The following is a 27,454-nucleotide window of genomic DNA, read 5'->3' as shown; positions in this document are numbered from 1 at the left end:
TTGGGTAAAGTCCCAAACATTTTTGAATGGGGAGACTTAGAAGGATCTGGGAGCCAGAGCCCAGCCTGAGTAGAGTTTTTCATTTTTACATGAAATAGGTTTGGGGGGAGGGGACTTGAAGCTGCTTCTGCTAGGGATGGGGAGGAGACGAGGGCCCACAGGACAGGGTCCGAGCTTTAAGCTTGAGATTTTCCTTCCTCCCGTTCAGTTTTATTCCTTAGAAATGTCTCCTTGCTGCTTTACATGGTTTGATAAGTTTCCCTTACTGCATTTAGAATCCCTTTTGTTTTTACTTCCTTTACTTTACCTACTTCCTTAAAATCATTTTAGCATGTAGGAAAGACTCGAAGTGAGGTCCTTTTCCATGTACTGTAAGAAAAACAAATGCAGAGTGGGGGTTTGCACACTTTCTTGTCTTTTTTTTAAATTAAATTAAATTTTTTTTACACATTCTTTTTGTGGATAAAAATATAAAGATATTCAAAGCAAACCCATGCTAAAAGCTCTGAGGAAAAGGAAAGTTCCCCTCCTGTGCTAAGAGCGTAGCCTCCAACTTTTTTGGGTTGTGCTTTTTATCCTTTAAAGCCATCTCCTGAAGAATGTCTGTAGTTACTTTTATTTTCAGAAGTGAGGTGAACTTTAACCTAAGATTGACTGTCTCAGCAGGAAGATTTAGAATGAATTTGTTTAGCGTATTAAAGATATACTGTGAAATTGATGTGATTTAAAGGTTTCCCTGTTTTGATTTACAGGATCTTAGATTTAGAGCCAGAAGGGACCTTAGAGGGCAACGAGTCCAACCTTTCCCATTTTATGGATGAGGAAAGTGAGACATGGAGAGGTCAGGTGACATGTTCCAGGTCACAAAACCAGTAAATGTTTGAGGAAGGTTCCAGACCAGTTACGTCCACTCAGCTTGATGTCCCAGCATGTTTGCCGATGGGTTGGTGACCGGTCTTCTTACAGATTCAGAGCTATATAAAATACATTTTCAACAAATTGTTTTAGATATGGTGGATTTTTTAGTGACCACAGAAATAAATTTATTTGGATTATATTTTTACTCTCTCTCACCTCAGTGTCCATCACTTTTCATGTTTCTACTTGGCCTCTCCTTCACACTTTACACCCTTTTCTTTCCATATACAGTTATTTGTGTACACAAGTTAGTTCTTTTATTATTGTGTGAACTCTGAGTTGTAGCCATAGAACAGGGGGCAGGTTTGCATGTTGTAGGCACTTAATAGAAGTTTGTCCAGTTGAGTTGAGAGGTTTGTCCAGTTGAGTTGAGAGGTTTGTCCAATTGAGTTGAGAGGTTTGTCCAGTTGAGTTGAATTGCACTGAAGACTAAACAGAATCTTAGAGCTGTGAGGATATGAACTCTCCTCTCTCCATTTTACAGATGGAGAACAGAGTCCCCCAGAATGCCTTATGCAGGGTCTCATAGCTAGTTAGTGACAGAGCTGAGAGCAGACTCTGGAGCTCTCCCCATGGTCCTCAGATCATGTTCTCTGCCTTTCTCCTTGTTTGGAGCTGCTAAAGGGCAGGCCCCAAGGAGATGCTGGGTGACCCCTTTCCATGCCCCCTCTTTTGTTTTACTGGATATCCCAGGGAGAGGAGCTCTTGATGGTGGTGGTGGTTACTATTGCAAATGAGTGTTGTGGTTTGCTGTCTCAAACACCTTTGTCCTTTTAGGTACTGTCCCACAATCTGTGTACCGTGCTGAAGGTTCCACATGACCCTGTGGCCCTGGAAGAACACTTTCGGGATGACGACGAGGGGCCTGTCTCCAATCAGGGCTATATGCCGTATTTAAACAAGTTCATTTTGGAAAAGGTAGGAGGCCAATTTCTCACCTCTGTAGCCTGTCCTTCCTTACAGTTCTTTCATTAAGCTGCTGTTTGTCAATGGTGCCTTTGAGGCAGTCTTGGCAAGAGAGACACTTAGTCTCTGTTCATTTCAAGGAGGAGTGCTTAGAAAGAGAAGCCTTGGCGCCTGGGCAGAGTGAGTGTGTCCGTATCCAGGAGAGGCAGGCAGGCGGGCTCATGTGGGCTCCTGCCCTGCACCAACTGAGGAACCGGCTCTGGGTGATCCCAGAAGAAGGAATGCCTGATGTGTGGCCCATGATAAAGCAGTTCAGTTCCCTAATGGCAGTCTGGAGAAGGCCCAGTGCTCTGGGGGGATGTAACAGAGGCAACTCTCAGGATTCTAGTTTTGAGAAGAATTCTCTTAACCAGTGACCAAACTAGAGGCAACATTCCTCTTGATCAGCTATCTGTTATATTATAGCTACATAAAATTATGTGATATGCAGCTTTGATGAATTTCAGTTTTTATTTTTCACTGGCTCTGTGATTTCGTCGGTGTTGGAAGCTCTTGATTTCCTCCACTCGTGGAAATTAGCACCTTCTATACAAGTGGTAGCCTTTGAGACTTGCCAGGACACTGAGAAGTGTCCGCATGATCACATGGCCTTTACGTGTTGGAGGTAAAGTGTGGACCCACATTGTCCATGTTGTGAAGCTGGCTTTTTGTCCACTGCGCCCTAATGCCTTTTAGTTATAATTTATTGAAATGAATTCTGTAGCACCCATTTGGCAGTTATTTAGTAAGCGTCATTGTATTTGGATTTCCATGTTGAAGTAATTGGAACAGTGTTTTAATTGTTAATTTCCCAGTTACCTGTTCATGAGAAAAATTGGAAAGCATAACTATCCGTACCACCCAAGGGGGAATGGAGTATGAATGAGGCCTTTTGCTTGAATATTTTGCCTTTAGAGGGTTAGGGAGTCCATCCTGAAATTTAAACCAAGAATTTAAACTTATTCTTTCCTTTAAAACTTGAACAGTTTCTGAGTACAGATAATTGGCAAATTAGTGAACAAGTTATTCTGTAACAAGGCTTTAGATGTTGAAATCCGGAAGCCTGGATGTAAGCGTTCCTGATTTGAAAGTGTAGTCAAGAAAACAAGACTCTGAGACCAGTGTCCTCTCTTTCAGTTCAGTCCCTGTGTGCTTCAATTCATCCCCCAGTAACCAGGCTTTTGATGATGAGCCTATCTGTCTTTAAGAAAGCAGATAGAATCTGTTGCTGAAACAGTACTTGAAGCCTTTCCAGTGTGGTAGAAGCTTTTTGGAACTCATAGTCTGTGGATGGGAGCATCCAAGAAGCCAGGGTAACCTCCATACTTTGAAGAGGGAAACCTGTTGGATATCCACGCTGAAGTAGTCCTGCCTCCCATACAGAAACATAGTAATTTATGGGGGCCAGGTGATGTGTGTGTGTGCATGTGTGTGTGTGTGTGTGTTGGTTGGGTCACGGTGTTAACGGTAGATGAGGAGGCTGGTTGTTATAGTGGCAAAAGAGGAAGCACCTGGAGTCAAGAAAAATGACAGATCTTGGAGGCTGAGGAGACTGCTGGGAGCAGGGGGTAGTGAGGTGACCGGGACTGTGGAGGGGATCTGCATTCCTCCCCTCTCTCCTCTCACCATTGCTATACTAGTATACATCCTCAAGACCAGCCAATGTTTGTACTCTAGCAGTGGTATTTTTATAGGCCTTTTTTTCTTCATTCCCTCTTCCTCCATCCATCCGGTTCTTCAATACTGCTGCTAGAATAATCTCTCCTCTACTAAAATTAAGCCATGCCACTGCTCTGCTAAAGATCTGCAGTGGTTCCTTATGTCAGAACTTCCTTACCTGACCTCCTCCTTCATTCTGGTGCCAGCTCACCTTACTATATATACATTATTAATGTATAATATTATTATATTGTATATTATTATATTATATTATTATATATTAATGTATAATATTATACATATTATTATACATTATTACATGGTGATTTATTGAAATTTCCTTAGATTAGGTCAAATTTCAATTTTTGGTCAGGGGGTCTTTTACCACCTATATTTATTCTGGTTCTTAAAAATAAATTTTTTAGCTATGAACTTAATAAAGATAGAAAAGCAAACATTTCCATATGCAAAGAATAATAAAAAGGGAATTGTCTATGAAACTAAACATAGTTCTTTTTTGCTACTACATACATTTTTTGGCGGGGGGAGACATAATTAAAATTTAATGATTCCAATACTTCCCTGCTTATGTGAGTCCCCTGATGAATTTCCTTCTACTTTAATTAAAAAATAGTTTGTTGATGCTGGCTTTACCATTTACTATTAATCACTAAACATTTAGTATATACTATGTGTCAGGCAGAGTGCTAAGTGCTGGAGATTAAAAAAAAAAGAGGCAAAAGACAGGTATGGACAGGTAGCTCTGTGGTTCAGCATCTAGCTGTAGGTTCTAGATCAAGGGCAGACTGAGAAAGGGACTTGCACTTGGGAAGTGTAGAGCAAGTTCAGAATCCAACAGCTGCTGTGTGGCTTTGATCCCAGGAGATGAGGTAGGTCTCAATATCAACCCCTACTCCAATTTGATACCTGCAGGTTAATAATCAGGACAGGAATCCCAGATCAAAAGAGAGTCTTTGGTTCTGTCACTCTGAACCAGCTGGCTGATAGGGACTGAGTCCAGTCATGGGCAAACCCATAGCACTGTTGTGCAGACTAAGAGGGCAGTGATCAGTTTTCTTTTTTTTTGAAAACAAGTATTTTATCCTCCCTCCCCTCCCCATTACATGTCAAGACAATTTTTAGCATTAATTTTTACAAGGTTTTGAGTTTTAAATTTTTCTCCCTCCCTCCCCTTCCCACTTTCTAAAATGGTAGGCAATTTGATACAGGTTGTATAGGTGCCATCATGTGAAACGTATTTCCATATTAGTCACAGTTGTGAAAGAAGAAATAGAACCAGAGGAAGAAAACAACCCACAAAAAAGAATGAATAAAGTAAGTGAAAAAAAATATGCTTCAATCTGCACTCAGAATTCATCCGTTCTTTATCTGGAGGGGAATGGCATTTTCCTTTGTGAGTCCTTTGTGCAAGTACAAGTCATTGGATCATTGTGCTGCTGAGAAGAGCTGATCATCACACCATGTTGTTGATGCTGTGTACAATGTCTTCCTGGTTCTGCTTATTTCACTTTGTGTCAGTTTGTACAAGTCTTTCCAGGGTTTTCTGAAATCTGCCTGTTCCTCTTTTCTTATTGCACAATAGCATTCCATTACATTCGTATACCACATCTTGTTCCACCATTTCCCAATTGATGGGCATCCCTTCAGTTTCCAATATTTTGCCCCCGTGTAAAGGATTGCTATAAATATTTTTGCATGTGCGTCCTTTTCCTTTTTTTTATGATCTCTGGGTACAGACCTAGTAGTGGTATTGCTGGTTCAAAGGTATGCACAATTTTATAGCCCTTTGGGCACAGTTCTACGTTGCTCTCCAGAATGGTTAGAGCAATTCCCAATTCTTCCAGCAGTGCATCAGTGTCCCAGTTTTCCCATATCCTCTCCAACATTTGTCATTTTACTTTTTTGTCATATTAGCCAATCTGATGGGTGTGACATGGCACCTCAGGAATTATTTTAATTTGCATTTCAGTAATCAAGTGATTTAGAACACTTCTTATATATCTTTAGATAGCTTTGAATATTTTCATTTGAAAACTGCCTGCTTATATCTTTTGACCCTTTATCAATTGGAAAATGGCTTGTGTTCTTATAAATTTGACTCCATTCTCTATGTATTTGAGAAGTGAGACCTTTATCAGACATATTTGCTGTAAAGATTGTTTCCCAGAATTTTGCTTTCCTTCTGATCTTGGTTGCGTTGGTTTTGTTTGTGCAAAAGCCTTTTAATTTAATATAATCACAACCATGTTTTACTTTTCATAATTCCCTCTATCTCTTGTTTGATCATGAGCCTATAACTCACTTAACTTCTCCTTTAAGAACTTGGATGCTGCGCTTCTTAGAGTGTATATGTTTTAGTATTCATATCACTTCTTTGTCTAGGGCACCTTTGAGCAAGATGTAGTTTCCTTCCTTCTCTCTTTTAATTAGGGCTGTTTTTGCTTTTGCTTTGTCTGATTGCTACCCTTGCATAATAGATTGTGCTCCAGCCCCTAGCTCCTTCTCTGTGTGTGTGTGTGTCTCTGCTTCAAGTGTGTTTCTTGTAAACAACGTTTACATTGTATTGTAGGATTCTGATTTGTGCTCTCCTCTGCTATTGCTTCTGTTTTATGGGAGAGTTTATCCAGTTTCCATTGACAGTGTTTTTCCTTCCATCCTATTTTTCCTCCTGTTTGTCCTCTCTGTCCTTTCACCCTTTCCCTCAACAGTGTTTAGCTTCTGTCTAGTGCCTCTACCCCCTTCCCACCCCCACCCCCATCCTTCTCTTCTATCAGTTCCCCCTTCCTGTCTTTTCCCTCCCCCCAACTTTCCTTAATCTCCTCCTCTTCTACTTTCCTGTCTGGTGAGATGGATTTCCACCTTCAGCTGATTCTGTATATTATTCCCTCTTTGAGCCAATACTGATGAGAGTAAAGCTTAAGCAAGGCCCATCATTCACCCTCCCATCTTTTCCTTTACTGTAATAGGTTTCTGGCTCCTGTTTGTGTGAAATAATTTACTCTCTTCCATGTATGAAATAATTTACTCTCTTCCACCTCTCTCTTCCTTCTGCACCCAGTGTGCTCCTCTTTCTCATCCCTTAATTACTTTTGAATGCCATTCCCTCAAATTCACCTTTTACCCATACTCTCTGTCTGTCTGTATTCCTTCTAGCTGTAATATTAGTGGTACAGTTTTTAAGAATTACAAATACCATCTTCCCGTGTAGGATGCGAGCAGTTCAACTCCATTGAATGAATCCCTTATGTTTGCTTTTCTCTTTTTCCCTTATTCAGCTTCTCTTGGGTCTTGATATTGAAGATCATATTTTTTGGTTCAGTTCTGGCCTTCTCCTTATGAAAGCTTAAAATCCTTCTATTTCATTGAATGACCATTTTTTTCCCCTTGAAGTGTTATGCTTGATTTCTCCAGGTAGAGGATTCTTAGTTGTCATCCTAACTCCTTTGCTTCAGTGATCAGATTTTACCATGAGTCAGACAACTCAAAGCATGTGGATTCACATCCTGAGCTGTCCCTGACAGCCTGGAAAAAAACACTCCAATCACTCCATAGCCAGTAAAGCACCAGAAGGACCAAAGAGGAGACAAGATTAGCCCAGACACTCCATCCAGAAGCACCCAGGGCATGGCCCTAATCTCAGATCCAAAGTCAGGAAACAGGCTGGGAGAATGAGCAAATGACAGCCCCAACAAAATCCTGTCCTAAAGAGCTTTTATCATGACAGGAACACCCCAGGCACAGCTAGAAAAAGAATGACCACAAAACAGCTGAAAGCAAAACCTCAAAGGAAAACTGAGCCTGGGCAAAAGTTCAGTTAGAATTCCTGAAGGAAATAAGGAGTTTAAAAACAAAGCTGAAAATGATTTCAAAAATCAAATGAACACTGGAGGAAAAGTGAGAAAAGAAATGAGAACTGTGGAAGAAAGATTTGGAAAGGAAATGAACAGTATGAAATTAGAGGTATAAAATCTTACCCAGGCAACAAACCCTCTGGAAATTAAAATGGACTAAATAGAAACTAACTACTCTATGAAACAAAAAATACTACCCAAGGATGAAACGATATCTCATAGCAAAACCGACTGACCAGAAAAACAGAGTGAGGAGAGAGAATTAAAGAATCATTGGACTACCTGAAATCCGTGAACAAATAAAGAGCCTAGATAGTATATTTTAAGAGATCTTAACAGAAAATAGGGCAGGTAAGAGGCACCATAGTGCACAGAGCACCAGGCCTAGAATCAGGAAAACTCATCTTCTTGAGTTCAAATCCTGTCTCAGACACTTAGTAGCTGTGTGACCTTGGGCAAGTCATTTAACCCCATTTGCTTCAGTTGCTTCATCTATAAAATGAACTGGAGGAGGAAATTGCAAGTCACTCTAGTATTTCTGCCAAGAAAACCCTAAATGGGGTCACAGAGAGTTGGGCACAACTCTAACTGAACAAAAGAAAACTGCCTAGATCTCTTAGAACCAGAGTGTAAAGGGAAAATAAGAAAGAATCTACCGGTTACCTCCTGAATGAAATATCTGAATGAAAATTTCCAGGAACATTATAACCAAAATGCAGAACTTTCAGGTCAAAGAAAAAATAGTGCAAGCAGTCAGACAGAATTAAGCATTGAGGAGTCACAATCAGGATTACTTAGGACATAGCAGCCACCACTCTGAAGGAATAGAGAGTTTGTGGCAAAGGCAAAGGATACAGGTATGCAACCAAGAATAATTTACTCAGAAAAACATTATACATGGGGAAAAAGGACTTTGAGCGAAATAAATGATTTCCAGGCATTCCTGATTAAAAAACCAGAGCCACTTAGAAACTTTGAAATAGAAACACAGGAGTCAAGAGCTAATATGAACTAATAACCATAAGGGGCTAAACAAAGATAAACTGCATTCCAATATGGGGAGATGTGTGTGTGTGTGAGTGTGTGTGGTAATCTCATCAGGAATCAGTGGAGTGAGTCTTTGGGAATGGTTTTGTTATGTTTTGATGATCTTAAAATAAGAATGGAAAGGGTGGGGAATAGGAGTGCCACTGGAGGGTGGGAGTGGGCTGGGGGAGGGAAAGATGGAGAAACTTATCTCATAATCAAGCACAAATCTAGACAAAGAGGAAGGGATTGGGGGTGTGGCTGGCACCTGAACGTTACTCTCCTCTGAACTGGTAAGAGGAGGGATAGCCACTCACACCCATTACTCTTTCAGTTATAATTAAGACTTTGATTTAATGAAACAGAATTGAAACAAAGAACACTTTAGGATTTACCCCTAATCATGTCAACACAATATTGGTTGGCATTACAAGGGAAATAAACTAATCTAGTTGGCACCCATTGAGTATATGGGGTATACTAAGGAAAAGAGCTAATTCTTCTAAAGGAATTTATAATTTAGGATCCGAGCAGGCTTCAGGGACGGAATCTCCAGCGGCCGTGCGGGTCCCTCCACCCACAGGTGACAAGGGTCGGTGAGAGGGTCTCTTTGGCAGGTCGAGAGGGGAGTGGTGTGCCCCCATAACTCAGGCCCCCTCAGGAGGCAGCAGCTGAGGCGGGAGCAGACCTGGGCTCCCCAAGCAGGCAGGAGCCTGGATCCATTGTTGAAGGTCTCTGCATAAACCCCCTGGGGGAACTGAGCCCCATGAGGTGGCCCTGCCCCCATCTGAGCACCTGAACTTGATTTCACACTGAATAGCAGCCCCACCCCTGCCCAAAGCCCTGAGGCTGGGAAGCAGCATTGGAATCTCAGACCCCAAGCCCTGGCTGGGAGGATCAGGAGGCTAGGTGGGTGTGAGGAGAATATTCAGAGGTCAAGTCACTGGCTAGGAAAATGCCCAGAAAAGGGGAAAAAAATAAGACTATAGAAGGCTGCTTTCTTGGTGAACAGGTATTTCCTCCCTTCCTTTCTGATGAGGAAGAACAATGCTTACCATCAGGGAAAGACACAGAAGTCAAGGCTTCTGTATCCCAGCCCACTCAATGGGCTCAGGCCATGGAAGAGCTCAAAAAGGATTTTGAAGAAAAGGAATTTATAATTTACAAGAGGTTGTTATTGGGGAGGGGAAAATAGGGGAAGGGGTAGCAAGAGTATGGATTTAAGAGAAGACTCAGAGAGGATGTGATCCATCATTCAGCAGGGAAATAGGAGGGAAAGGGGAGAAGGGAGAGTGGAGAATAAGAGGGAGGGTAAATTAAGGGAAGAATTTGTCTTAAAAACCAACTAAAGTGGTTGGATCTTGAAAAGAGCCTTAAAAGAAAAGACAAGGATTGGATATGCAACTAAAAAAATCTAGAAAACCAGCAAATTACTTTCCTCCTCACCCCCCCACCCCTCCCTGCCATTAAACACCAAAATAGACATCTTGAAAATCAAAGAGGGGATTAATAAAATTGAAAGTAAAAAAAAACTGAATTACAAATAAAACTAGAAGTGTATGTATTTTGTAAAAACAATAAAATAGGCCATTAGTTTGATTGAAAAAGCAAGACACTTATTTTGTCTGTGAGCTGGTCATTCTAGCTTTTAGAGCATCAGTTTCCTCACCTGTGAGAGAGGTAATAATACTGCATCACCTCTCTATCTGGGCTGTGAGGACAGCGCTATGTCCATCTTAAAGTGCTTTAAAGTTGTTATGATATCGGCCCTTAAACATCTGAAAGTATGGATCACATTCTCCCAGAGTCTTCTCTTAAACCCATACTTTACCCCTTCCCTTGTTTTTTCTTCCCTAATGACAGCTTCTTGTAAATTACAAATTCCTAAGAAGAATTACCTCTTTTCCTCAGTATACCCCATACACTCAATGGGTGCCAACTAGATTAGTTTATTTCCCTGGTAATACCAATATCGTGTTAATATCACTGGGGGCAAATCCTAAAATGTTCCTTGTTTCAATTCCGTTTTGCTAAATCAAAGCCCTAATTATAACTGAAAGAGTAAATACAGTCCTGCTTCAGCGTTTCCAAAATAAGCCAGTACATATCACTAAATTTGGAGGAAAGCTATTCAGGAAAGAAGCTAAGATGTGATAACAGTGAGAGCTTGTTATTGCCTAGCCACCTGGAGTGGAGTTTTGCCAGCCCTTCCAGCCACAGAAAAGCAGCCAAGGTTTCCATGGCATGGATTTAGATTGAGCAAAAATTAGTGCTTAGGTTTGAGAATTAGATGGAAAAAAAGTCTGCTAGTGACTGGAAATGGTGCTGTAAAGTTTAGTGGTGTTGTCAGTTACCCAAAGAAAATAAGGAATAGGAATTAAACCTTTGCATCCTTGTTAAAACTGGGATGTCTCATTAGCCTCTTTCAGAATAATTGGTTTGTTTTTCCTGTTATGAAAGAGCTAAACTAGCAGTCAGGGACTGTCCTCCAGATTACACTGTTGGGAAGACTGCTGAGATGGTTAGTGGACAGTCATTCCCCTTCAGAAGCTATTATATTCTATAAGGGGTTCAGCATGTACACAAAATGAACCACAGTGATGTGACCATGTGAGTGGAGAGATGGCCGGGAGGGATGGGGAAGTAGAATTAATATGATTTGAAGACTGATGGGATGGGTATGTTGTTATTGTCTGTCCTTAATTCTTGAAGAGGACATGACATGAGGGAGGTGATACCGTGAGATACAAGTGAATTGGATTTAAGTGAGGGAGGTCAGTGCAAAGTCACCAGCCTCATTCTCTCCTCTGGAGCCTTCTGGGTCCAGTGGCAGGATATAGATCAGATGACTGGAGATGGCCCTAGAGGCAGTGGGAGACCTTGGCCCTTTAGGCTAAGGTCTTTAGCAGGTCTCAGTTTTACTGGGATATGAGAGATGGGGGGAATGAGGAGTCAGGATGACTCCAAGGTTGTGCATAGTGGTACCTTTGACATAAATAGGGAAATAAAGGAAAGATGAGTTCTATTTTGGGCTCTAAGTTTGGGGCGCTTATGATGCTTCCTAAGCATCTCCTGCAGGCAGTTGGAGTGGAGATCAGGAAAGAGACTTGGTTGGATTTGCAGGGATGGGACCTGTTTGGATAGAGGTGATAACAGAGGAGAGTATTCAGGAGGAAAAGGTGGTGAACAGTATCATGCTGCAGAGATGTCAGGAAAGATGTCAGGGACTGAGACAAGACCGTCAGATTTGATGGTTAAGACATCACTGGTGATTTTGTAGAGAGCAATTTCGGTGTAGTGCTAAGGCTTGAGTGTAGACTGGAGGGAGTCGAGAGGGAGGGAGTACCTTCCAGGCATGGGGAAAGGCTGTCAGAAAGGCATGATGACTGCAGATGGACTTCTGTGATCGAGGGACAAACAGCAAGCCAGTGTGGCTGTATCACTGAGGAGGAGAAATGTCCAGCGAGGTTGGGAAGATTGTTGAGGACCAGATTCTGTAGAACTTTAAAAGTTAAACAAAGAAATTTCTATTTGATTCTAGAAGCAGTAGAAAGCCTGTGGAATTGGTTAAGTAGGGGAATGTCCTGGTTAGATCTGCACTTCGGGACAGTTCCTCAGGAGCTCTGTGTTGGATGGACCAGAGTGTGTAAGGGATGGAGGCTGTTGTAGTGATGTGGGTGAGAGGTGATGATGGCCTGAACTAAGGTGGTGGCTAGCTGTGTGGGTGGAGAGAGAAGGGTTCAGACTGGAAGTCATCTACCTAGAGATGAGAATTTGACTCCTGGGAGCTCTTGATGTTTATCAAGAGGGAGTATTTAAGAAGGGATGTCTCTGGACTTTTGTGAAAGTTTTTTGAGCAAAAAAACCCTGCCCTACATAAAGGTCATTTACCAGTTTTTTTTCCTTGTCATTTAAGCATCTCCAAAGTTTAAATGCAGTGTATTAACCACGCTTACCTGGGGTGTGCCCCCACAATCTAATCATAGGACCTGTCCCTTTAAGGGATAGAGAATGGATCCGTGATTTCACTGGTATAGGGAACTCCCAGGCTTGGAGACTCTGCACCAATACAAGTTCATAGAGGGTTGCCCCGAGCACAGAGAGTTTGAGTGACACACCCAGGGTCACTCAGCCAGGATGGATCAGAGGCAGAATTTGAACCAGGACTTCTGGCTTTGAGACCAGCTTTCTGTCCTTGATGCCATGCTTCCCTTTTTTTTGCTTTCTATAGCTGTTCTTTTACCTTTTATATATTTTTTAAGCAGAGAAGTATTTATTGTTGTAGTTAATCAGCAAATAGAGTTATCAGTGACCACAGTCTAATTCAGGTAGGAGGTAACCAAAGGATTTTGTGTGGAGTCTAAACAGGGAAGCTTTTTTCAGATGAGAAACATGCTGCTCTTGGTCCTCAACGTTTTCCATAATGATGTAAGGTCAAAGTGCCATCCATGGCCTTTCACAAAAGCATTGCAGAAATCACATTTGTCCTCATAAACGTTTACAGAAGAACCACAGTGGGGCCCATATTCCAAGGTGCATATTCACTGTTCCTTTGGGCATTGAATCTCTGGCCCCACAGAGAGCCCAGTTAGATGTAGCCAGGACCAAAAAGACCAGAACTGCTGATTTCATTATGGAGACAGAAGCTGGAACAAGAGATGATGGTAACAGGCTTTGAAGGAAAAGGACTCCACGTTTTGTATTTTCAGCATGAAGTAGAGGAGACATTGAAGTTTTGAGAGGCTTTGTAATGTGGAGCCAGAAAGAACATTGTCTTTGAACTCAGAACTGGGTTCATGTCTAGGCTCTGCCACTTAGTGGGATGGTCAAATAAATCCTTTATGAGCCTTAAAGTCTAGAATTTGTAGTTTGGAGACAAATTTTGGAGCTTTTCAATGAAGGTGGGAGTTCAGTATCTGTAAGCAAGCCTGGAACATTGAAGTCAGAATTAAAACCTTTTAATTGACATCCAAATGTGCATTTTAACATTCAAATTGTGCTTCTGGGTGAAAATCTTCTGGGAGGTGCATTAAAATAGGAAACTCTTCAAGTATGCATTTCTAGATGATCTTTATGTCCAGCAGTTATCCCCTCCAGGCCCTGCGACCAGAAGGGAAGCTTTTCACTGATTGTTAGTTAGGAGCAGATAACTATGTAGTCATATTTGAGGTAGGCTCTAGGTCTGTAGATTTGTAGATTGCAATCACTGTAGAGAACCTTTGAGATCATGTAGATTGCCCCCATTTTACAAATGAGCAAACCAGCCCAGAGCGGTTATATGTGAGTATGTCATGGTAGAAGGAGGATCATATGGAGTTTTAGTGAATTGTAACTTTGATACTAGACAGCTGGGTGGTGCAATGGACTTAGTAGTTGTGTGACTTAACCCCATTTACCTCATTTTCCTCATCTGTAAAATAAGCTGGAGAAGGTAAGGGCAAGCCACTCCCATGTCTCTGCCAAGAAAGCCCCAAATGGGGTCATGAAGAGTCAGAGATGACTGAAAATGACTGAACCACAAAAAAGGACAGCCGTGATAGACATCAAGAACATGAGAAGTCAACCAAAAAAAGGGCATAAGTTACTCTGGCCAGACAACCTCAGGAATGTGATATTCAGTTCTGGACCTCACGTTCTAGGAAGAACATTAACAAATTAGAGAGTGAGTAGAGGAGCACAGTCAGGATGGGGAGGGTCCAGCCTCTGGAGGAGGTTTTCAAGAGCAGGATCTTTATGTTAGTTAAAGATAATAGGATTTAGTGATTTGACCAAAGATACACGCTAAGTAGCAGAGATGGGGATTGGTGCCTTCTCCTCCTCTTCCTCCTAAGATCCTTTCACTTTTCTCTGATTCTTAGTGAGTTTAAAGATACAGACACAATGAGGAACAAGAAGGGTTTGAACTGCTTTGAAACCTAGAATGTAGAGGGAGGAGATTTGGCCTGGTCTTGTTTCCAGCTATTTCTTTTAGAACAGTGTTAGCCCTCGTACCTTCAGTTTAAACAAACAGAGGAAAAGGAATTGTATGCTTAGAGGCACTTAAATAAGGAGAAGGCATGAATTAGTGTGAATGACCGAATCGTGAGACTTAATAGATGATGCTTCAAACTTTTGAAAAGATATATTTTATATTAACTTCCATTGAGGTGCATAAGGGTTTCAGGGGTGGGGAACCTGGAGCCTAGAGGCTACATGTGACCCTCTAGGTCCTTCTAGTTTGAATTCAGTTAAAGGGCTGCACTTGAGGACCTAGAGGGCCATATGTGATCTCGAGGCTGTAGATTCCCCATCCCTGATTTAGAGCATAAAAAAAGAAAAATGAATCTTTCAAACTTCAGTGTAAAACCAGGCTTCACTGTTCATGCCAGTACATGAGCATGCTGGTCTTGTTAAATAGTAATTTGTTCAGAAAATTAATAGAATTATTACTTTTTAGAGTTAGGACTCAGAAGTCATTGATTCTTCCTACCCTGCACTCACATCCTTTTGACAACTTCTCTAATAGTTAAGTGATAAAGACTAGTAGGTATAGAAACTCACTTGTACAAGGACTTCTTTCATTTTTACTGCTTTCAATCTTGGTTTTTCTTTAGCCAGACTCTGCCTTCCTGGGACTTTGACAGGAGTCACACAGAACAAGTTTAATTTCTCTTCCGTGACAGTTTTCAGGTGTTTCCAGACAGGATTGTATTGCCCCCTAAGTATTCTCCTTTTCAGATGAAACACCCCCAGTTCCTTCAGCTCTTTCTCATGTGACAGTTTGACATTTCCTATTGTCAAAAGCCTTTCCCTGGTGATAAATTGATTAAAAGCTATACATAGGCCTATCTTTCAAATGAAGAAATCCAAGTTATCAATAGCCATTGTGAAAAAACACTCTAAATCATTAATAAACAGAAATGCAAATGAAAGCAACTCTGAGGTTCTGTTTTAACCCACTGAATTGGCAAAGGTGATAGAACAGAAATACGACAAATACTGGAGAGGATGTGAATTAACCGACATGTTAATGTACCATTAGTGGGATTGTGAATTAGGCCAGTCATTCTGATAACCACTGTCAGGCTTATACCTTACAGACATCAAAGATAGAAGGAAAGGGCCCATGTAAAAAAAATATTTGTTATAGGATAGAACTAGAAACTAAGGGGATGCCCATTAATTGGAGAATGAATAAATTATGGTATATAATGTAATAGAGTATTATTAACTGTAAAAATGATGACAGATTCCGAGAAATTTGGGAAGACTCGGCTGAACTGATACAGAGTGAGACCAATTTATATGACAATAACATTATAAAGAGAAATAACTTTGAAAGACTTAACAATTCCAGAGCACAGGTAATGAAATATGCCACCTCATGACGGAGGCGATTGATCAAGATACTGAATGAGATATACGTTGTTGGACATGCCCAGTGTGGTGCTTGTCTCTGCAGATTTGTTACAAGGATTTTGTTTTGTCTTCTTTCTTCAATTTTTTTTGAGGGGAGAGTAGGTGAGAGGCAAAGAAAATAAATGCTTTTTAATTGAAAAAAAAAATTAAGAGAGCTTTCTTAATGTCCCAATCACATTTCTGGGTCTACTTCAGTTGGTCAGTGTTCCTCTTCAGATAGGTCCAGAACTCGGTATGATGCTCCCACGGTGGTCTGACTAGCTTTGAGGTTGGGGACCCTGTTATCCCACTTGTTCTGTTCCCTTTTTCTGTTACTACAGCTCAAGATTGCATTATCCTTTCTGGCTGCCCTCATATTTCATATTGTGGCTGCTATTGACCTTAGAGCCCCTGAAGCCACCAGATCCTTTTTTTCTCCTCCATTATCTGCTGTTAGAACTTCTCTCTAGTTGACTCCAAGTTCAGGAATTAAGTCTGTCTTTGTTTCATCTTTCTAAGTTTATTAGCATACTTGCAAAGTCATTTATGTCTTGGGATTTTCATATGTTAGCAATTTGCTTTTATATAATGGGCAGAATCTTTGAAGGAAAGGGCCATGACTTTTCTTTGTCATCTATAATGCAATGCTCTACTGATCTAGGGGAGTCACTGAGAAGTAACAACGTTGTAAGAAATAAAAAAGCATCAATACACATTGATTTAAAAAATGGCTTTGCAAGCTTTGGTTCTAATCAAGACTGATCACATTTTCTATTTAGCTATACACTCAGACACATGTACATATATACATATACATACACACATACATATCCATACTTACATATATGTATGTATCTATCACCTCATCATCCCAGGGGAGAAAGCCCTGGGGAGATGAGATTGAGCACCTGCTTCTGCTTGTACTACCACCCTGCCTCCATGGCAGCCAATAACACAATGATATTTTATTACGTTTATGTCTCAGATTGTTTAGCCATTCCTCTATTGATGGTCACCCACTTTGTTTCCAAATTTTTATTACCATAAAAAATACTGCTAAGAGTATTTTGTTGTTATGAGGCCTTTTCTTTCTTTTCTGTCATTGGCCTTCTTGGGGACATATGCCCAAAATGAAATTGCTTGGTCAGAGACTAGGAACAGTTTGGAGTAATGCAAGAAAAATCACTAAATTTGGTTTCCAAAAATTTGTTTTCCAGAACTTTTGGACCAATTCACAGTGCTTCCAAGAGTGTGTTTAATGTCCCTTCTTCTGTATTCTTCTGTAGCTTCTCCAACATTCATTATTTCTGTCTTTTATCTTTGCTATTTTGAGGAGTGGGAGATAGAACATTTCTTTATTAATGATTTAGATGAGTTGTCCGTATGGTTGTTGGTCACTTAAAATTCTTCTTTTGCAAACTTGTTTGTATCCTTTAGCCGCTGAAGGATGGGCTTATAGTTGTGTCAGACTTTTGGTTAGCAGACTTTTAAAAAAATTTTTGCTACAAATATAATGTTTTCCTATTTGAGAATTTATCTTCTTATTCTAGCTGCATTCATTTTGTTAATGCAGAAGCTTTTAAGTTTTGGGTAATTCAGATGGTTCATCTTTTACAGTCCTTTCTCATTTGGTTGAACATTTTCCTTATAGCCATTATTATGAAGCATACTTTTTTTTAAATGATTTAACATTTAAGGTTTCGGTTGAGTATGCATTTGGAGCTTGTGGTGATATACAGTCTAAATCTAATTTCTGCTGAACTGATTTTTATTTTCCCCAGAAAATCTGTAGTCGATTTGGACCACTTTCTGTTTTTTGAACGTCTTTTTTACTTTTCCGTTTCCATGCCTTTGTCGTTCTGTGTCTGGCCAGTAGAGCTGTTCTCCCTCTCCATCTGTATTTATCCAAGGGTTACCTTCCTCTGATGTTGTCTCCTGAAGGCTTTCCCTGGTGCTCTCCTCCAGAAGCAGTTGTGGCGTTCTCTAACCACTCTTGTACTTTATTCCCCATCTTGTGGCACGCTGCGCATTCCTAGGTTCTAAGCACCTGTTCTTTGTTAGATAGATAATCACGGAGTTGGGAGGGGGTTCATCTATAGTTCAGGCTCAGAGAAGGAGATTGAGGCCCAGAGCGGTGAAGAAACTTGCCCACACTTTTAAAGGTGGCAAGGAGCCAAGCTGGGATTTGGATCCAGAGTCTCTGACCCCAGATCCAGTGTGCTTTCCACTCTGTACCATTTTTCAGCGTTTAGCCCACGGCCTCAGTGATGCCTAATCAGACCTCTTTGGTTGGTTCATCGTGATCGCACATGTTTAATTAAGGACAGCTTTGGGATTGTTTAGTATTAAGTAATACTTATGGTTGTTTAATTTCTCACATATTTAGACGTTTTCTTCACAACTAGGTAGTTTCCTGTGGGCAGGGACCACTGTGCTCTGTAAATGTTTGTTGGGTTATTAAGAGAAGTTCTGTAGATAACATAAATTGTGTAATTTTGCTAGAGTTTGTTATGTAAAGTGACAAAAATATCAGAGAGGTTCAGACTGATAGTGTTGACAGTAGCTTTCTTATTTCAAATAAGGAGAAGGAGAAAAAAATAGGGAGGTTAGAAAGGCAGACATAGAAATAGAGAGCATGTCAGGTCCCCATGGTGGGTGTGGTGGCAAGCCCGGGGAGGGTGGGAGTCTTGTGTTTGTGAAACTTGGGTTCTCTGACATACACAGTAACAGCCACAGTGTGCGAGGACTGTTTCTGATAGACTTGGCTCTGCACAGAAATTCAGGGAAGGACTCCTGATGCAAAATGCTATCCACGTCCAGAGAGAGAGCTATGGAATCGGAACGCAGAATGAAGCAGACTGTTTTTTGTTTTGTTTTGTTTTTTCTCATGATTTCTCCCATTCCTTTTAATTATTCTATGCAACATGACTAGTGTAAAAATGTGTTCAATAAGAGTGTATGTGTGGAGCCTGTATAAGACTGAGTGCCATCGTGGGGAGGGAGGGGTGAAAACTTATGGAAGTGATTGTTGAAAACTGAAAGCAAATTCTTTATGTTAAATAAAAGAAACGAGCTCTCTGTTTCTTAATCAGTTGGGAAATAGGTGGATTCAGACTGTTTTCTCAACCTGACCCCCTTTTATAACATTGGTTCTGTTCTAGGAGTTCCTGCAGAACTAGGAAAGAGTTCTAGGTTCCGCGTTGTGATGTTAACATATCTCTCCTGTTTTTGATTATTACAGCCACCCTTCTAATAATGCCTGCCATTGATTGGTTTCTCCAAAACATGACTTTAGGCACATGAGGACATGGGGGCAGTTAGTTCAACAGGATTAGTGTTCTATATGAATGAACAAGGTTATGGGGGGCGGAGGGCTTTGATGCCTGACTTTACGCTGGTTTTGGTTATTTCACAGGGGTGTATCTAATACATCATGTACGATCTTGTTCAAAGCACCTGTACTGGGATGTCTGTCTTTGGTTGTCCTTCTAGTGGTTTTAAATGTTTTGTATTTTTCCTTCCCTTTTAGGTTCAAGAAAATTTTGACAAGATTGAGTTTAATAGGATGTGTTGGACACTTTGTGTCAAAAAAAATCTCACCAAAAGTCCCTTACTCATCAGTGAAGAAGATTCATTTAAAGTATGGGTTATTTTCAACTTCTTATCCGAGGACAAATACCCGTTGATTATTGTGCCTGAAGAGGTAAGGGCTAATTTTGAAAAAAATATATAAATGAGCCTTCTTCTTATGGTGGAGTAATAGAATGTTACAGGTGTAATGGGTACCATGTCACAGAGAAGGGAATTGAGTATTCAGAGACCTTAAATTAATTATGTCAGGTTACCTAGCAAGTTCGGTGGTAGAACTCAGATCTCTTGACTCAGGCCCAACTTTTTTTTTTTTAACACAAAACAAAAACTGGAGTATTTTGGTAGACACAAATTAGGAACATTGTGGTTTAAAATGGATATGGGGAAAAAAGCCTTTGGACTAGACTTTATTGGTAAGAAATGCAGTATTTAGCCAGGCGTCTGCGTCATGTAATTGCAGATGGTCTTTCACTGGGGAAGGCCAAAGTGGAATGCTGTGGGAAAGCTAAATTCTTCCGTAGGTTGGCAGGCAGGGTGGGACTCTTTTTCTTCCTCTTCTAAATTGCTGCATTTATAGAAAAATCCATTTCTGATGCCCACAATGTCTTTTTGCAAGACAAGGCATATTTAGCAGACATAGCTTTCTGCCTGCTTACATGCTGACTGTGTTGTACAGAAGTCTGTGAGGATTGTCACAGGGAAATTTCTTTCAAGGCTGTCTTAGTCTTTTGAAGATGGGTCTATCACATAGTGTTTGAAGTTTCAGGATAATATTTTGCTGAAATATGTATTATAAAGAGAGACAGTACTGCTTACTAGAAAGGTAGTTGTTGGCATTGGATTCATAAAGACTTGGATTCAGGTCCCATCTCACACATCTACTAGATTGTGTGACCCTGGGCAAGTCACTTAATCTGTCTGTGCTGCGCAAGGCCAGTCAAACCCACAGAGAAACAGGGGCCACTAAACGGTGCCTAAGGACCCCTGTGGGCCACATATTGCCTTAGAAAATCACACATTAACATCGTTTATGTTCTGTGAGGCCACGAGAGGATAAGCGACTAGCTCATTACCACATGGGTAGTGAGTGGTAGAGTGAGACTTGGCTCCTTCAGCTTCAGGCTGCTACAGGTTTGTTAGTGTTAGGGTGGTTAGCTATTTAAAAAACTTAGATTTCTGAACTTAAATTGGGGGAACCAGGAAAGATAACCTAGTTATAAATTAAAGCAAGAGATTCTTTGGATTCTCTGACATTTAGCATCTTACCATGTTAATAACAGAAGTGCTTTGTGTGAGCTATGGGCTTGAAATATTGGTTGAATTGAATTGTATGTGTACCTACATGGGGAAGTGGAATGTGCTGGGGTTGTTTTTGCCAAAGAAAATTTTTTTAATTTTGATTTTTTTAATCTAATGAATTGGAGTGAGAACTACTTGAGAACCTATGCTCAAATCCAGATTTTATATTATATTTATGTTTTGTGTGACTTTTGTTTAAATTATTTCATTTAATCTCCGTGGGCCACAATTTCCTGATCCGTAAAACAAAAGGCAAAGGAACTTTTGAACTTTAAATCTTATCCTATGAATGTTAGTAAGGGACAGTTTAGGAAGCATCTACTCAGAGGTAAATTAGGAAAAACAAACAGCAGAAACCCTACCTATATTGCTAAGAGAGATCTGTGGTGGTTTAAAAATCACTGCTTAAACTGATAAAAATCAGTTTATAAGTATATATTAAGTATACCAGATTTATTTAATAATTCATGTTTTTCTAGAAACTGGAAGAAACTAGTGTTACCAATCATTCCAAAATTGGAATATTATTCAGTTAGATGCTCAAGTGAAGTCATTTCCCGTGGGAAGACTTGTGGGTCTCTATATGAGCATGTATGTTCCGTTATTAACCTCTCTTGGAAATGGACAGGTTACTGGCAAATAGCCTTCTTACTGGAGACTTATTTTTGAAAAGGTGAAGACAGCTGCCATGGGTTCAATGATCATTTCTGTGCAGACAACCCCATCTCTATCTATCTAGTCCCAGGCTCTCCTTGAACTTCAGGCTTGCCTCGCCACAAACCAGATGTCCCAGTGATATTTCTGATTCACCACATCCAGAGCAGGGCCCATTCTCTTTCTCCTCACCCCCACCTCCCCCCTCTTCTGTTTTGTGTAGTGAAATGTCTGTAACTCTTCTGAATCTCCCTGCTTCTCTTGGAGGTTCCACACTTTTCTTCTCATCTCCCAGGTTGGCCGCCTTTGTGTAATTTTCCACTTCACCCCACATAGCCAGTCATTTGCCAAAACTTGTTTCTACAGTACCTCTTCTAGCCCTCTCTTTCTGCTCACGAAGATGATTGCTTTAGTTCAGGCTTGAATCACCCTTGGCCTAGAATGCTTATTGCCTCAGTCTCTAATTGACCTCCTTCCCTTTTCTCTCCTCCCTTGGATCCATCCTCAGAGGGAGTGATTTTGCCTTAAGCACAGATCTAACCGTATCACTGCCCTTCTCAGTAAACTCTAGTGCCTTCCTCTTGCCTCTGGAATAAAATGGAAACTGTTTATCTAGTAACTCCCTTTAGAACTGACCCTCACCTGTCTTTCCTTGGACAGAAGTCTGCATTCTGCAGTCTGTGGGCCTTCTCTCTGGTCTTCTTCCCATTTTCCATCTCTGGTCCTGAGGCCTTTGCACTGACTCTGACTTTACTCCCTGCTCCCCTGTGCCTCAGAGCCCTGATCTTAAAGGGCACAGCTCGCCTGTAAGGATTGTGTCATTCATTGTATTTCTGTCTCCACGGCCTAGCCCTGAGCTGGGAGACTTCACTTACCAGAGGCAGGATGTTTCTGGAGACGTGTTTGTGGCTTTGTCATCATCTGGAGCTGGTAGGACAGCTTTGCTTTACCTGACACCCTGGAGGAGTTCAGGGGCCAGTTAGTGCGGAGAGCCTGCTAGGGTGTCTTGGGCAGTCTCCTCCTTCCACCACCTGGACTTCTATTGTTGAACCAGGGGTGGCCCAGAGTCTGCAAGCAGTGGATAGATGGAGTTACTCTGGGTGCCATTTCAAGAGAAGCTCATTCTTTGCAAAGGGAGGCATGTCTCTCAGACACCCGACGCAGGCTGTGAGTCACACTCTGTCAGTGTTTCTTTAGGGTTTTGTTTTTGTTTTTATTTTTATGTTTTTGAAGGGAAGGAGGAAGGTGAGGATTTTCCTATAGAGTATTGGCCTTAAATCACTGAGAATCTTCTCTGGATTAGAATTCGAGTTAAGTTTACATATTATTCTTTTGCTACCAGAAGAGCTTTATGCGAAGAGAAGGTATAACATGGAACAAAAATTAGTATTGGATTTTATTGTTCAGAAAGTGGAATAAACAAGATTATATTTGCATCTTTTCAGAATGCAAACTCATCACCAGAAACATATTGGTGTTCAGTCACTTTTTGCTCGTGTCTGACTCTCCTTGACCTTATTTAGGGTTTTTCTTAGCAGAGATACTGGAGTGGTTTGCCATTTCCTTCTCTAGCTCATTTCACAGATGAGGAAACTGAGGCAAACAGGGTTAAGTGACTTGCCCAGGGTCACACAGTTAGTAAAGTATCTGAGACCAGTTTGAAGTCAATAAGGTGAGTCTTCCTGATTGCAAGCCTAGTACTGTATCTGGGCCACCTCACTACCCGTAGAAACATTAGATAAGCTTTTAATATTGCCTGAGTCTTAGGCTTGTCCACATAAAACTAATGTGAAATTAGACACCAGGGATAATAAACAAGATGTGTGCTTCAGAGGAGATTGAGGGTTTGCCAAGTGCTCTTGATTTTGTCCTCCCAACCACCCTGGGAGGGAGGGGGTCTTCCATCTTTATTTTGCAGATGAGGAATTTACAGCAAGGTGCTGTGCCAAGGGCCCCGCAACTGCTCAGTAGGAGAGCTGTAGTTTGGGCCTACGTCTGGATGCCGAGCCTAGATAACTCTGGGACTTGTGCAGTCCCTTGTGCTGCTGGAATTCCAGGGTCATGGTGCTTAGTGATAACATAGTGAGGAATCTAGTGTTTATGAAGCACCAACTTTGTGCCAGGCATTGTGCTGAGGTTGGGATTAAAAAAGAAAAAGAGGAAGCACACCGAGTCCTAGCGGTCAAGGAGCTCAAGTCTAAGGAGGGAGTTGATGCAAATAGCTCTGAACAGGGCCTGGGTCAAGTGTGCCCCATCATTGAACGCTTGTCAGGCTCTTTGCCTTGAACCCCAGGCCCTTGCAGACATGTGAGCATGTGGGAGAGAGGATGAGGGGAGGCCCCAGGACAGCGCCTTCTGTTTCTCACCTGATCCACAGTGTCCCTGATCTCCTGCATCACCGAGCCCGCCTCCTCAGGCACGTGTGATGTTTGGGTCTGTTTTTATTCATTGTTTTAAGATACACTGCTGTATGTTCATCTTTAAAAGAGTGAGCACAAGCATACCAGGGAAAATGAGAGCGTGATCTCAGGGAGAAAAGTCTTAGGAAGCTGATACACAGATATTGTTGTAAATTATTGAGAAGTGCTGCTTCCTTGAGGTCTAATCTCACGGGGATTTTGGTCATGGAAATTCCCTGCCCTGTCCACATCGCTAGACCAAGGGCTACGCTGTCATCTTGTCAGCTCCACAGTGGGGCTTTGTATTTGGAAACAACTGTTTCCTTTTTAAGAAAGTCAAATTCAACAGACTTAAAAATCTTGGTTGACTGAGGGAATGTGGACTTCGTTGGATGAAATGGGGAAGGCAGGACTCAAGAGGAGAAGTCAGTCTTCCCTTTGTGGGGAAGGGAGTTCATTTGGTTGTAGATACATTGAGTTTGAGATTCATGATGAGACATCTACATGGAGAGGTCTAAGAGGCGGTTGTAGATGTGGGGCTGAAAAATAGGTCTTGGGAGTCATTTCAGTCCAGTCTGACCCTTCATGACCCTCTTTGAGTACTTTGCTATTTCCTTCTCCAGCTCATTTTACAGATGAGGAAACTGAGGCAGACAGGCGTAAGTGACTTACTCAGGGTCACACAGTGAGGAAATGTCTGAGGCCAGACTTGAACCCAAAAAGATGAGTCTTCCTCACCCCAAGCCTGGTGCTTTATCCGCTGTGCCATCCAGCTGCACTTGTCCTCTGTGTAGAGGTAGATAGGTATGAAAAATAAAGAGGATTTACTTGGTGGTGCCTCTCTTTGGAACGATATTATTCCTTACAAATAAATGTGAAGAATGATACTTCTGATTGCCAAATTGAAGGCTATTTTCTCAGTTATAGCATTCCCTTTTCTGTGCTGCTTATTAGGACCCTTAGTACACTTATTTGGGTACACGTGCTACCTCCCAGCTCTTGAGAGCAAGGAATTCTGGGTTCTTGTTTTTGAGTTGCCAGGTTTTTTTTTTTAACAGTACTTTGCTACTACTAATGAAGTGTAGAAGCTTAATGAATGTTTGAATTGACTTCTCTGACCTTTTTGTAACAGTTAGTACTTTGAAGTAACCCCTGATGCCTGATGTTTTTTCCTCATTATGCACCTTTGTCCCTTTATTATTCTAGTTCTTCCCTTGTCTCTGACAACTCCTCTGCTTTTTTCCCTCCTTTTTTTGCCCCTTCATTTTTTAATATTAAATTTAATTTTTTCAGTCAATTAAAATTCATCTTTTCTCTCCCTTCTCTCCACAACTGAAAACTAGAGAGAAACAGAATTCCTGTCACTGACACTTATAGTCAAGCAAAACAATTTCCTTCATTGGCCATGCCCCCCCCAAAAAAACCAAACCTATGTCTCCTCTCCACCCACACCCTTCACCTTTCCATCAGGTGGTGAGTAGCATGATTTATCATGCGCCATCTTGTGGTCAGTCATTGCATTGCTTGGCCCAAGTCTTTCAAGGTGTTTGTCTTTGTAATATGGTAGCTTTTAGATTTTGGTCTCGGTTCTGCGCATTTCATCGCACCAGTTCACATAAGTCTTCCCAGGTTTCTCTGAAACCATCCCCTTCATCATCTCTTGAGCACAATAGTATTCCATCACATTCCTGTACCATAACTCGTTCAGACATTCCCCAACGGATGAGCACCCCTTCAATTTCCAGACTTTTCCCATTGCAAAAATGGCTGCTATGATATTTTTGTACAACCTTAGAATTCATTAATTCTTAGGACTCATTCCTCCCTTAACCTGCCCTTCCTCTTTTTCTCCTCTCTCTTCTCTCCTTTCTCTCCTGTTTCTCTGTTGAATGAAATACATTTCTGTACCCAACCGTGTGAGTGCAGTCTTCACTTTTTGGACCAGTTTAAATGAGTGGTGTTCAATGGTCACCTGCTCCCCTATCTTTTCCTCCCTATTTTGTGTAGGCTTGTGCATCCTGATTATGCGAGATAATTTCCATAGATAAAAATTAAAGAATATCTAATTATAATGAAGATTGTTTTGTTCTTTGGAAACTCAGTTTTCCATCACCCAGTAATGGTGCCCTGGATATTAAGTAAAGGTTAATTGACTTAATTCCAAGGTTGAGGTCTTCTCTCCTCTTGCATCAGACAACTTGTTTGATTTTAATATAGTAATATGTGACTATAGCACTTACAGTTACATTCTGTTATTTGATTCTTACAACAAAAATGTGGGGTGGGTGGTGCAGTCCTGGGGTGGAGACTAAGACCGAAAGAGGCGGAGTGTTTGACCAGCGTCACTCCTGGAATAAATGCATGTTGATTGATTTTTGAATTCTAGTCCATTACCCATTCTTCCTTCAGGGACACTCCTGAAAATCTACGTTTGCCATAGAAAGTAGTTATTGTCATGGGTCACAGACACAGGTTTGGAAGGGACCTTGGACACCACCTAGTTACCCCCTCCTCCTTTTACAGACAAGAAGCCAGAAGCCCCTGGAACTTAAGTGACTTTTTCAAGGTCACAGAGCTCATAATGGTAAGAGGTAGAATGTGAACTCAGTTTCTCTGTTTCCAGAACCACTGCTTTTGCCATTACCCCTATACATTTGGTGCCAGCTGCTCACTGAGTCAGGAATAAACGAGGATGTGTCTGATGCTCAGAAGAACTGAGTTGAAAAATGCTTTTTAAATTAAACTGATATAATTTTGAAAGATCCTTAAACAAAATCTGACTGTTAAGCCCAGCCCTGGCTTTTCAGCTATAAAAGGCGATAAAGATTTAGCTATCTAAGATCACATGCAACTGGAATTTTCATTCTTTGTTATTTTGGGTGAAACTTGAATGGAAATAGGAAGTAAGCTGCTTCCTGAAACTGAATGAGCTCTCAGAATGTTGGTGGAGCCCATGGAGGCACACGGGCTGTTTCTTAATATTACTTAGTAATGACAAGTAGGAATGTTTAATGCATCAAGAGATCCTGGAGTTAGTGATTTTTTGGACTTATATCAATTACATTTAGTATTTTATACAATTCAGAGTGGGTCATGAAGCCGGAAGGGACCTTGGAGAGAATCTAGTCCAGTGTTTTCATTTAGAAGTGGAGGAAACTGATATCTTCAAAGATAGGAAGTGAGTTAGTGGCAGGGCTGGGTCCAGAGCCTAGGGCTCCTGATTCTTCTTCAGGGCTCTTGATTCTATACCAGGGCACCAACCCAATTTGTAATTAGAGGCCACTATTCCCCTTCACGTCCCCCCTCCTGCTTTCCCTCTTTCCCCTATTGTCTGTGCTGTCCTTGTTCCAGGAGCAACTGGAGCTCTCTGAACTCTGGGATTCTTACTCACTGTTCCTTCTCTCCTTTAGAGGGAGATAAAGAGAGAAAGCAAGCTTCCTCAAGGAGGATGTGAGTTCAGTGAACTCCACTCACTCCTTTCTGGGACCTGGGGAAGTCCTTTTGACTTTCTGGGGTATTACAGGAGGATGGGCTATTGGGAGAAGAAAGGGGAGAAAATTTAAGACTTATGGAAATGATTGTTGCAAATAGAAAACAAATTAATTAAATTTTTTAAAAAAGAGGATGAGCTAGATCTCACCTTTTCACTGGGAAGTTGTACCTCTTGCTGCCTCCTCTTTTAACTCCTGCCCATTAGCTACCTTCTGGAAATTT

The 27,454-nt window shown here is 41.2% G+C and overlaps 1 protein-coding gene across 1 annotated transcript in view; it reads left to right on the top strand.

The window, feature by feature from the left end:
* Positions 1 to 27,454, top strand: part of SWAP70 (switching B cell complex subunit SWAP70) — a 76,276-nt gene that overhangs the window by 18,034 nt on the left and 30,788 nt on the right. Inside the window, exons 2-3 of the mRNA XM_072619469.1 lie at positions 1,696 to 1,836; positions 19,327 to 19,500. Coding sequence (XP_072475570.1) covers positions 1,696 to 1,836; positions 19,327 to 19,500 — 315 coding nt within the window. The remainder of the gene's footprint in view (positions 1 to 1,695; positions 1,837 to 19,326; positions 19,501 to 27,454) is intronic.

Source organism: Notamacropus eugenii, chromosome 6 (assembly GCF_028372415.1).
Source record: "Notamacropus eugenii isolate mMacEug1 chromosome 6, mMacEug1.pri_v2, whole genome shotgun sequence".
NCBI classification, from domain to species: Eukaryota; Metazoa; Chordata; class Mammalia; order Diprotodontia; family Macropodidae; genus Notamacropus; species Notamacropus eugenii.
Note: the sequence above shows the minus strand (reverse complement) of the source record. Positions and strands in the feature narration are given on the sequence as shown.